The sequence below is a fragment of the Netta rufina genome (assembly GCF_964035555.1).
Source record: "Netta rufina genome assembly, chromosome: 2".
NCBI lineage: Eukaryota > Metazoa > Chordata > Aves > Anseriformes > Anatidae > Netta > Netta rufina.
In genome coordinates, this window is record NC_140124.1 from 128,618,309 (window position 1) to 128,631,393 (window position 13,085).

The 13,085-nt window shown below is 36.7% G+C and overlaps 1 protein-coding gene across 3 annotated transcripts in view; it reads left to right on the forward strand.

Moving 5' to 3' along the window:
- Positions 1–10,457, forward strand: part of PKIA (cAMP-dependent protein kinase inhibitor alpha) — a 43,076-nt gene extending 32,619 nt beyond the window's left edge. For all 3 annotated transcript variants that reach the window (XM_084306914.1, XM_084306913.1, XM_084306912.1), the window contains 2 exons: positions 2,613–2,790; positions 7,918–10,457. In XM_084306914.1, the coding sequence (XP_084163040.1) occupies positions 2,640–2,790; positions 7,918–7,997 (231 nt within the window). In that variant the 5' untranslated portion in view covers positions 2,613–2,639 and the 3' untranslated portion in view covers positions 7,998–10,457. The remainder of the gene's footprint in view (positions 1–2,612; positions 2,791–7,917) is intronic.
- The last annotated feature ends 2,628 nt before the right edge of the window (positions 10,458–13,085 follow it).

Consider the following 13,085-nt stretch of genomic DNA (forward strand, 5'->3'; position numbering starts at 1 on the left):
GTGTTTCATGAAGAATATAATCTCTCTGAAGAGTTTTCTGTGCAGTGCAAAGTTTGTACAGTCCAGGGAATTGCTCACGGAGTACAGAATTCCTCATTTTGCTGCCCTTACAGCTGTATAGCCTGTTTCATCTCAGCCATAGACTTCTCTGCTCATTCTGTTCCTGATGCGCTGATACGCAGCTGCCAAAGTTATGAAAGAATATTCTTCTGTGGTGGGTTTGTTTGTTTAGTTTGGTTTGGGTTTTGTCTTGTTTCTTTCTTTCTATTTTTTGTTTGTTTGTTTTTCGCCCTCACTAAATGAAATCAGTAACTTGGCAGGAGTGGTAGCAGTGATGACTTTGGACTCATGCTATTACTACTGACAAAATCCAAGCTGCACACTGCTGACTTGTAGGTCTTGTACCGCCTTTTATGCAAGCCCACTGCAATAACAGGAATGAGCAAAGATACCTCCAGTAAGTTTCACTTCAGACCTTTTGCATTCTGATCTTGCTGGACGATATTTTTCAGGGAACAGGTCCTCACTGTTACTCTTCACTTTTGGATGTTATGTGCTTCATTACCCCATCGTTGATATATTTGGTGTCTGCTGCGCCTCGGGGGAAGAACAAATGGTAGATGTCTCATTTCCTTCAGTATTCTTGCAGTGTTTCAAAAAGGGAGCACTGCACAGGAAGAAATGTGCATACTCTCATGCTCATGAAGACATTTGTTAATTGAGAGGCGCCACACCATTTTATGTTTGTCAGGCATGCTTTCAGTCAATGCTGACCTCTTTCACTTCCCTGGATGCTTGTTGTTAGGTTTTAGCTTTTTATTTTTTTAAAGTAGTTTCCTGTTTCATACTGATTGTTCATAGGAGAAAAATTATCCCATTGGCCATCCGGTGTTTGACATGGGACACCAAAGCGTGATAGCCCCGAACTTCTTTGTAAATACATCACTCTTGCAATGATATATGATATAGTTATATTTAGTCTAAATAAAATACGGTTTAGAATCCTTTTTTGACTTCTCAGACAACTCCTTTGTACACCCTCAGACAGCTGACTGAAGCTGGGGAGGTAAGGAATAGAATGAGGATGAAGAATGGACAGAATTTGTGAAGATTGTTCAGAACTAAGTGTGGGAATGAGTTGGCTGTTGTCATGTATCTATTTAAACAAGAGTGTAAAAAAAAAAAAAAAAAGTTGTCTTTTTATTGAAAGAAAGTCAAATCTTTTGCTGCTGCTAGTGTTTGATGACTTTAGGGGCTTCTTCAGTGTCCAGCGAGTGCATATGGTAGGATCTGGATAAAAACATTTGTACACTCTATGCAAATGTAAATATTAAGCTTCTCTGGAAATAACAGCTAAGCCTTCTCACTGCATGCAGTTGCGTGCAGTGTTTCCCTTATGGCCATTTTCTCTCTCTGCAGTACAAAAAAACAGAGAAGTACTGCTTAGAAATGAAGGCAGCATATAGCTGTGGGGGAGCTGCTTCTGTTCCATGGTTCCCTAGTGCTGCTTTTCTTCAGAGTAGTGCGCTACCAGAAAGCTTCCCTGATCTCCCTCCTACATCCAAACATAAAATGTGAGGGATGTTGCATTTGAAGCATGGTAATCTATTTTTTTGCAGAAAGCCTTAGATGAATGCAAATGGAACTAACAGTAAAAGTGGGATCAGCAAAAGAGAGTGTTCTCCCTGCAAGGTTTATAGTTATGCTTCTATAATTTGGGGGTAAAAATAAGTAAATAAATAAATAAATAAATAAATGTAGCAGGTTAGAGCTATAGCAGATGTTCCGGCAGGGTTACAAATCTTTCTCTTACTGAGGGTGAAACACAAGCTTCCTTGTATCTTTGGCAGAGCTCACATGAAGGCGTATCATCACATTATTCCATAATGACATGAGAAATATTTATTTTCCAGTGGAAAAAGGGTTCTGAGCTATAACTAGGTTACAGAGCCTAGCTTTTTAATCCTGCATTAGTTTGGCTCTTCTTGCACTTGATTAGCCTGTCTGTACTCATCACAGTAACCTTATGGTAATACATGCACCTTGCTGCAGCAACCACACAAAAATAAATTCGTTGAGTCTGAAGGGGTGTATGTACAATGCTGAAATTAACTGTACTACAGGAAAGGAAAATGCACAAAACATCTGTGTGCCTGTGCACTAGCATGCAGGTCTACATGCAAAGTGTTACTGATTTGTACTTTCTTAATCCTTATGCTTTGCTTTTGTGCAGAAAAGAACTTTGTTCCACCCCCTACCTACCTCCTAGTTCCCAGCTAATATTAAAAGCAGAGACAACTCTATAGAGAAATTATGTTGCTGAGGTCATTGCTTTTATAAAGTACTCACCAGTGTTTTATGAAGTATGATAAATTAAGTTGTTTAAAGTACTGCTGAATACGGACTGTATAAAATCCACAGATGTTTTTTTCTTTTCACTCCGTTTCTGCTGTAGTTTCTCCAAATGTTTAGATTGAGGCATCTCCTTTTGCTGAGTACTGCATATGCCCAGTCTATTCCACAATGAGACCCCTCTAGCTCTTCTATTCTCCTTTCATACTATCTGTTTTTCTGGTGTTCTGAGTGTTGGTGTTTCCTTTTCTCACATCCAGGTACTGCTATGTGGATATTTGTTAGCAATGACTGATGTGGAATCTACATATGCAGACTTTATTGCTTCAGGAAGAACAGGTAGAAGAAATGCACTCCATGACATACTTGTGTCCTCTCCAGGTGGGAACTCTAGTGAACTAGCCTTAAAGTTATCAGAGCTTGATATAAACAAAGCAGGTAAGTACATTTTGGTCTGCTAATGTATTTATTTAAAACTTAAAATGAAAAAAGTAGTACACAAAAAATGGCGTATGTGCACGAGTTATTCACTTGTCCCTCAACAACATTTTTTTTTTTTTTCTGAAACTAATATGAGCAGGGGTTGCCTGCAATAAGAAGTCCAGTTTTCGTAAAAGGGAACCTATCTGCAAACGCAACATACTAGTAAAACAAGAAAACACTTTGTGCAGTGAGTGCCTAGCGCATGTCCATGTTAGGATAAATTTCATAGAAAATTAAGTACAACAAAGAAAATAACAAAGTCTTAATTAATACCCAACTTTTCATAGTATCCTTTAAAGGAAGCGCCTTGGTTTGAAGCCAGTAGAAGATGCCATGTGTCTGCTTAAATGCTTGCAGAGATTAGTTTTGTTTTCATCTGCCAGAGGACAGCTCAATAGCAATGCATTGATGTTTCTTTCATTTGTATCTTTGTTTCCAGATTATGTTGATGCTTTGTCCTTCTTTTAAGGCAATTAGCACTAATGCAGTCCTAAATCTTACTCAACCTCTGATGTTAACAAAATTTTTAGCTGGTTGTACACCTTCAGCTGAGAGAAAGGAGGGACAGTGTATGGTGAAGGGCCTTACATTAAATAAAAATAGTAATATGGCTATGTATTTAATATAATGTTATTTGGGTGGAGGTTAATGAACAGATCTCATAAATTCTTGAAAGGCCTTTTCAGATTTTGGGAAAGGAGTCTTACACTTAATAACAGCAGAAGAATGTAGACACAGCAAAAATACAGTGTTGATAAGCAGCCGTCCTCTCTTGTACACATATTTGTCTGAGAGAAAAGGGCAAGAGTTCTGAGAGGTGATCTCATCACTGGAAAATCAGATGTGGCAGTAAGATGTTCAGGTGGTTGTGGTGCTGTTTGGGTGGTGGTTCTCTTTTGGCTTTACCAGACATACATCCTAGGTCATTCCTTCTGGTGTTGCCAGCTTTGGGCCTGTAGCTTCTAGATGCATGCGCTTCTAGTTGTGCAAAGCATTTGTTTTTCTTTCTGTTTAAAAAGAAAAGTGTTATTAATACATGAGCATGCATGTATGTGTGTCTATTTGTTCTAATGTGGGGATATGTCTAAAATGTTGGACAAATACACAAAGTAGGTGGTATTTAACTTGCATAGTGTCAACCTTCCCCCTTGCTTCATTTGTTCAGTCTCAAATTTACACTTATCAAAATTATTTTCTAAATGGACAAGATCAAACATATACACAATTCCTACTTTTCAGTTAGCTGTTGGGATTGATTATTAGCCAGAACTGTGTTCTTTTGTGGGCTATAAAAAGAATGTCAGTTTGTACTTGTAATATATGTCAGTATGCATTTTGCACATGCAGCTAGCTCTGTAGCATTGAGAATGGTTTAAATAACTGTTATCCTAAATGTTAATACATAATTCAGGAATCTTTTCAGGAGACCTCTTTTGCAGCTTGGGTAACTGTTAATCATTGCAGAAACATATACAGAGTTGCTCATAAAGTTACATTAGGTGATAGATGCACAAAAATGCTAGCATAGTTCTTTGGCGGTGCAGTTTTAATTAGACACAATGAAAATATACTTAACGTTTGTATTGTTAGTACACCTTGGTGCCAGACAAAAGCCTCCAAACCACAAATATTGGAAAATGCATTGCATTATCATTCCTGTGAGTATTACTGTATTATCCTGTCATGTCCTTCCAAACTGAAGAGAGGATGAAAAACATTTTGCATCCCCAATTCCAGTTCAGATCATGTTAGGGCTTGCAGGATGTAGATTTGCATCACACCTGATAGGATTAAGAGAAAAACAAATGTTTAGGGGTTACATCTTATTTCTTTCAAGGTGTATGTCAATCAAACACCTTATGCTAAGTGGTACCTCATTATACAAATACATATACCAAGTTTTGATTCTTTTTTCTTTTTATCCTATTTTTATTACAGCTATATACATCTTCTTGCAAAAATGCAAGCACAATTGCACAATTTTCAACTGCACAGATTAATGACAGAGTAGAATAATGCAGATAAAGAAGAAAAAAAAAAAGGTATTATAAAATATATGTAAATTAAGCTACCCAAGCATATTTAGTGTATCCACTTTGAAAAGCATGCAGGTACATTTCCTGTTAAGACCAGAAACAGCTTTGAAAAACAATAGGCAGTGAGGCCTTGTTCCAAGACAATGAATTTTCTGTCATGCACTATTTGATACCTGAAGTGAGTGGTGGTGATCCCCTCAGTGATAAGCCAACTAAAGATAAACAAGAGTTGACTGCATATAATGTCTGTATAATATTCTCACTTCAGAACAACAATTCCAGTGTTCTTTGTCCATAATAAGTTAACAACCTTCTAATATTCATATTCATGGAGTGAACATATCTACTAAAGCGTGTACTTCAGAATACAGGTTTCAGATTCTCTTTGGCAATGTATTTTATCTGAACTTAGAAGCCTGGTGTACATCTCATGAGTAGAAAAGTGCAATAAATAAAAATCATGGGATGTCTTTATCCTTAGTCTTGACTAAGAAGAGAAAGATTTCAGTATGGAAATCACCAGGTAACCCAGATACCTGGTTATCTCTCACTCTTGGTATACAGTACAATTCCAAGGAACTTTATGTTCAGACAATCTTAGAGGTGATCATAGTTAAAAAATGTAGTAAGGCGAAAATATAACGAAGAATGAAGACCAGTCTTTGCAAGTCTAACCTCTAAAACAAGCTGCTAGTTTTCCTGGTGTCTGAAGATATGCCAGAGAACACATTCAGTGCAGAAGTGGGAAGGAGGCTTCCTTGTAAGAGCTGTGATGGTCCAGCCATCTACATAAAATGGGGATAGTGGAAGTGTTACAGTACCACACTGGAATGAAGGACTGATTGCAGAAGTTTGTCATTAAAAGTGATTTTAGATCATGGTAGAAATGTTTGAAGTGTAACCTGAGAGAAGAAAAAAAAAAAAAAGCTGGACATTAACAGAACTAATAACTGTTGCTAGCTAACCAACTCTTACAACTGTATTATGGCTTAAAAATATTTTATTATTTGGCATGATTTTGTTTTGTTTTAATAATACCTGTTGCAATCAAAATGCTGCATTAAAATCACAACTCTTACTTCTAAGAGCTTACAGCAATCATGTTTTGAAGGAAGAATAGTTCCAGAATGTTCTTCATCAATTTCTGGATTTTCCAAGCCTATTTTAAGTTTTTTAGCAAGGGAACTCTGTCAGCAGAAAACAAACTTTGTAGTACCAAGAAAGTGTATTGTAGATTAAATAGATGTAGACTTGTGAGTTTTTCAGTGAGTTTATAAGAGCTCACTTGTGAGAAGTAAATTTGAAGAACTGGCAGATTAAAATCCTAGTGCTTTCTTTAAAATTTTGTGCACTACATTTAATGTTTAGTTAGTGAAATATCTAGACTTTGTGTCCAGGATGATTTTTCTTTTAAGCACAAATACATGCAAGTATTTTTCTCTTGAGTTGTTGTTGTTTGTATTTTTGTTTTGCTTTTAAATAAAAATCCTTTCAGGAAAGCTTGAGTTGCCTGGATAGTATGAGGGGTATTCAAAACTCTGTAGTTGTCAGTATCAATAGAGGATAGAGCAGGCAAACAGGAATCAAAAAATGAAATTCCACTCATCTGTTCTTTTATAGTATCAGAACAAGTATAAGAGGCTTTGTAAAAAGTACTTGGACAACTTGGGCAAAAGGGGTTTCTATCCAATAGGAAATCACAGTGTGTAGATCAATCCTATTGGAAACCTCTGTAATGTGGGAGACAAGGAGAAATAAGGAGAGGTTTCTGAGAACATGGATTGCGAAGCAAATTGTTATTTATAACTTAACCCTCAGCAAACAGAACAAACATCACTGTTTTAGTGGGTTAATCAACCTTCAATACAACTTCTCATCAGATTGAATTCAGTAATAACCAATAACTTCAGAGGCAGTTTGCAGCATAAGTATTCAGTCCATGCTCAAAACAGAGTTACCAAGTCTGAGTGTTTTGCATTGTTCTCTTTTCCATTACCAATATCCTATTTCTTCTGTGTAAAAATGAGAAGGTATTTAGAGGGTTTGTTTCTATACACAGAAATAAGGCTGTAGAGGCAGAGTTTAATTTAAAATGAGGAAATGATAAATATCTGTGTTGAGAATCCTGCCCTTATTCTAAAGACCTGGGTTTGAATAGTGGAGTAACCTATGAAAGAGACTTAAAAATTAAGAGGAATAATGCCTCTTCTTTGACCTCTTTGCAACTTTGTCCTTGGAACTGTCTTTTCTTAACTATTGTGCTAAGCCAGATCAATGCAAATGATTCAGAATTCCTCCAAGATACAGGGTACATCTAAATCTTAAAATGATTTCTTTACTGTTATGTATTGATACCTAATTATTGTAGCATTCAGAGATCTGTGGCATATTAGTACATAGCTTTCAGCCATCTGGACCTGCTTGGTCTTTAATCATTAGGCAGAAGATAGGGTACAATACAGTACTTTGCATGTAGGTATTTACAGACCATTGTCAAGGCACCGATTAGCTTTCTGTAGACAGGCTTTGAGTTGTCTGCTCACTGTGTCATTGTGGGATGTTTTCTATTCCTCAGATCGTTCTGTGGTTTGCAGTGAGACAGCTGGGCTGAAAGCCTTGGGGCATGGCACTGTAAACAAAGGCAAAGGATGAACAGCGCTTTAGCAAACTACTTCGCCTATTGAAGCTATACCTCTTTTTAGTAAACTCTGTTCAAACTTGGTGTGAGGAGGCTTTTCTAGTCTATTTGTGGTACTATTGTCATAGTACCACAGTAAATAAATCGTCAAAAATATACAAATATTTTAACTTCTTTCATTTATAACCACTTTAGGTGTAGGATAGCGGCTGATGGAGCTAGGGATTTGTATTTGAAGTCATAGTATGAGTATTGTAGCAGTAAAAGGTTTTATATTCAATGCAAGATTTTTGTTTTGTTTCAGTCGATTTACTTTGTTTTGAGACTGGTGGAAGAACAGTTGGGGTTCTGGAAGCAAGATCTCTCTGTTCTAGGGTGGATCACTCATCCTTTTGTTGTATCTTTTAGAAGGAGAAGGAGATGCACAACGAAATCCAAGTGAGCAAACGGGGGAGGCCCAAGGGGAGGCAGCAAAGCAAGAAAGCTGACATCCGACTTTGACCGACTGGAGCAACTGCTGGATGTTTTCAGGCTACAAGAGCATGCTGGAACAAATTTGTTTCCATGAGCAAGCTGGTGGAAAAGCAAGTGCATGTGTCTTCACTGCTGGAACCCAGTCAACACAATGCTAAAAATGGGGGTACAAGCTGTGGCAGAAGACAGAATTTTCTCTACCTCTGTCATTAGCAATGGTTGAACATGTATTGATTTTTGGGATAGTGTCATCAGATGGATCCCTTCATAATGACTACTTGATGGGAACACTTTTAGAAAGTAGAACAAACAGGTAAATCTTGTAGCAAATGGCCTTTGAAACGTCAGAGGATCTAATTGTGTATCTTAAGCAAAGGCTTGTGTGATCCTCAGAGTTTAAAATTCTCTGGCCAAAGTGTTCACCCATTAAAAGAACTGTAAAGAAAGCACTGTTTTTAGAACTTTGCGTCTGTTTTACAGCTCTGTTATTTACAATGGTTTTTGTATTGTACGACTTAGATGCTCCACACTGCCCCTTCTCAACTGCTTATGAAGAATATTTCTGTTACTGTGAATTTTTCTACCACGCGTTTTGAAAGGGCTGTTTTTTTTGCATAATGTGGTGATGTGCACATGATAGATTTAAAACGTCAACCGCTAAATTGATTATGCCTAAACCTAAATGACTCAGCAACACTCTAATTTGTTACTAGATGAGCCTTCAAAACGATTCATTAATGTGAATACTTCGGTGTGTTTTGTGTCCTTGGTACATTTTTGCCACTTGCCTGTAGTTAGTTGCATATCAGAGACTCAGACTGAATCTTTGATGTTATTCTTCCCCATTTTCTAATTTTACTCCCAATTTCTTAATCTTTCTCCAAGCTATTTTTTTAAAATGTTAGTCCAAGTATTTTATTGTAATGGTAGTTTTAAGAATACATTTATAACCTTATATGGGTTAAAATTCAAACAAATTCCATGGTGCTAGAGATTTTTCTGGTTCACATTGTTAAAGATGGTCCTTGTATACACATGGGAAAATAAGTGGCATAGGTTATGGCCAATTATCTATTTTGGAATGAGTTTAAGATTGCAGGATAGTCCAAATAGTGGATCCTCAACCAGATCCAGCCAGGGGAACTACCTATTTCTACTCCTTGGCTATGCCTCAGTTAATCAGGCTGTTGAGCTTGCACATCCACTAGCCTGTTACTGATGTACCAGGCACAGCCAAGAGCTAGAAGCTGCCCCAGGAGCCTTTTGGTCGAGTTGTGGAAAAGGACGTTGAAAGAGTTGGAAGCTAGCACCCAAAATACTAGATTTTTCCTATTTCAGCTATTCCAAAATGGCAGTCTGAACTGGACGTTTATTGAAATACCAGGTTAGCTTGTCCATCCAGGGGACTACTTAAAACCTATAAATTAATAACCTATAAATTAATAACGTATTCTGCCATAGCTATGCTGATTGGTTTCCTTCCTACCCCTGCCCCAGCAGACAAAGCCATACATGAGGCTGAACTCTGCAAAATGGGGAAGTTATACTTGTGTGTGACTGAGGTGAGAAAAGAGAGTGACTGACTAGTAAACCATGGCAATCACATAAGCACCAATTGCAAAGTCAGAAGAATTTTTTTCTTTTTATTAACGGGAGGTGATGTCACTTTCTTTATATATAATTATATATATATTATATATATTTTTGTGTTGTTGTTGGTTTCAAATGTTATGCACTTTTTAATGTTTGTAAACTTTTACTAATGAATAGTGTGATTGCTTCCTGAATATATTAATCATCAGTTAACAAAACATATTTGTGGCCACAGTTATTTGTTTCTACCATATGTATCATAGTATTTGTCACATGAAATTCTTTTGTGAGATGTGTGGAGAAAAAAAAAAACAAAACACTTCTGATCAGTATTATGAGCTCATTTATTAATGTTAATAAAAAAACAACCAAGCAGTATGCTTGTGGTTCATTAGTGTAATATTAATTCTCACCTCTTAAAGTTTGGAAGCTGAATGCCTTGCTGTCTTATTAGCTGTCAAGTGCCCTATATTCTTGGTAACAGAAGTTGTCCATTTGCTTTGAAAATATTGTTACCCTTGAACTATTTATTCATTTGTTTCTCCTGGTGTTCCTTTCAAAGTTAACACATTATTACTGATTCCGCCCAACTCTACCTTGCTCCTGAATCAGGTCTTCAACCTGATCAGAGAAAAGAACTGGTCGTCCTTTTGTCCTGAATTGCTGGTTAGCATCAATCTAACACTAACACCAGAAGGAAATAAGATCTTGGGGTTTTATATACATGAAACACCATCAATAAACTTTCATGGAAAAAGTTAATAATGGAATAAGTAATACAGTACGTTAAAGTGTTGTCTTTCCTCATTTTCCTTACATACTTTTCTTTCTCTTCTTCCTAAGTCTTTTCTGTTGTGAAATAAAATACATTTCAGGTTTTCCTCTCTGCTTTCCACCTGCTTATTCCTTCTGTTTCTCTTCTTGTTTTCCTTTGTGTTCAAAGCAAATATGGAGGCCTTCACTATTTTTTGATGCATCTCTTTATGATGGAAAATAGCACTGTTAATTTTAGTAGAGCAAAAGGCCACTTATGTTCCTCATTCCCTGAGAAGTATATGAGTGCTTCCTTTATCAGTTGAATTCTGCTCATTCTCTTTATTTGTTTTTTCTGCAGCATCTAAAAGTAGGCTAACTTCATGTGATCCAGTTCAAATACACAGCTCTATAAAGTTTTTAAGGAATGTTCTTAGCCACTGGAATTTGTTGTTTATGCCCCTACATTATTAAAGTAAACACACTAGCATGTATTTGACCCATGCCAGCTAAAATTTCAGGGCTTGGGACTGTTCATAAACTGTAGAAGGTTCTCAATACGTAGTTAGCATGTGACCTTTCTGCTTTGGAGGTCCTCTTTGTTAGTGTAGGTAAAGATCGTTCTTTGGTGCCTATTCTCAGTGCTGGAGAACAGATCCTAGGAATGTTTATTTTACCAGCACAGTAACATCCTTCAGAGCCCCCTGAATATTTATATATGGAGTTCGTCCATTCCAAATTATGCTACTGTATCTTGAGTACTGTTACTACTCAAGCAATTACAATAGCACTGGTTCAAGTATAGTTACATCTCTATTGCAGTGTAATTGCACCACATAACAGGGATGTTAATGGTAGAATCAGACTTTGATTGTGTTATTTTCCCTTTTTTAGTAATTTTTTCAGTAAACCTTCCAATCTGACTTCTGCGTATTTTACTGCTCTCATGATAGGTAAAATGTTGAAATGCTTCTTTAATCCAGAATTATGCTAGAAAAATCTGTCCAAAAGCTAAATAAACTCAGCAGAGTTAGGTCTGGACTATCAGTTTAAAGGAATACACCTTACAGGTTTTTTTGGTTGGTTGGTTGTTTAATTATTGTTGTTGGTTTTTGTTTATTTACTTCACTGTCTCTGTAGGTGTATATTTTCAGTGTTTCCTTCCCCTTGACAGAATCATCACTCCAAAAAAATAGTTGCCCGTGGTAAATTTTATGACTATGTTTGCAACCATACTTGGAGGTTTTACCTTCTAAATCTGCTTTAAACATAGTGGACATAAAACTAGAATTGGGCAGAGATACTGTCATTTTTTTCTATTTACTGCCTTTAGTGTGTTCATGGGCTTTAAACTTTTATTAAAAGATACCATGGTTTCATCAAATTATAATTTTAAGCCAAAAGTTCATTGTGATCTTCTATACAACAATTATTAAATAAATATCAGCCAGTATATCTGCTACTTGTCCCTGGTATTTCCCTTGTCACTGTTTTCTTTCATAGTTTTAAAGTTTCAAGTGGAAAAAATGTACCCTGGTATGAGTGGCAGTTCCTGAGGAGTTAAATTTCATGCAAATGGTTAATGAAATTATCTGGTGTCCAGGAGGGAGTGAGTACCAGAATAGTTAACCTGTGACTTCATTGTATGTATCTCTTCCTCCTAAACACTGAAGAACTCCAGGTGTGCTTAATGTTTATATTTAATGTTTTAGAAACATCAATGATGTTTTCACAGAAGAATAGAAGTTGCGGTCAAATCTGAGCACAGGAATATAAGCTGAACTTTGATAGTTTGCTTTTACCTCAGCAGTAGACTCCTGTTAAACTGCTGTATTTTTGCCCTGACTTGTTCATTTGTTTTTCTCTGCTTCTCATTGTACCCTGTTAATTTTCTGTTCTTTGCTTCCCTTAAGTAAAATAATACCTGAGAAATAGATGGATATGGAATACTGTATTGGATTTTCTGTATAGTTAACTGACTAAAGTCTTGTAGTGGAAAGGATGCTTCTCTTTATTATTTTGATCAATGCACTAAGTTCTTAATGCCAAAGAAGCAAAAGATCCAGGAAGGAAGCATGAAGTCAGGAAGACAGGCCAGCAATATTAGGAGGACAACATCTCATAATAGTAAGACAGGTGGAAACCAATGCAGAAAAGAGCTTCCTTTATCACACAGTGGAAAGTCATGCTGTGCTGGTTTCTAGCTCAAACAGGAAAAGTGTTCAATTTTAGGTGGCATTTTGACATCAGAACCAACTTCAGATTTTCAGCCATACACTAGAAAAGAATCAGACATAATTCTGAGGCTCTTGCCATGGAGACAAGTGAGTATCAACAGGTTCTGATGAAAGAGAATGAGAGACTCCTGGACAATTTAGAATGCAGGGTAGTCTCTGAAAGGCAGAAACTTTAACACCTAGGAAGATGATAGAAATTAAAGTAGCCAGAACCTTCTCACTGTTCTCTGCAGGCTCACAGGCTGACTTTCTGACCTTTTATCATGATAAAGGATACTATGCTGAATGCTAAGGACAGAGATGGCCCATACGGATGTTTAGTACCTATCATTTATGTTAAGTACTGCTAATATCTTGCTGAGAGTAAATAATAGTCAAACACAATATTCTGGTCAAAGAGGATAGCAGGGTACTGAATCGATTCCTAAGTATGTGACCAAGCCTAATTCTGAGTTAACAAATTGTGAACGAATCTTAAAAGCAGAGAGTAAAGCTTCTTGACGGCACAAGTCAAGAAGC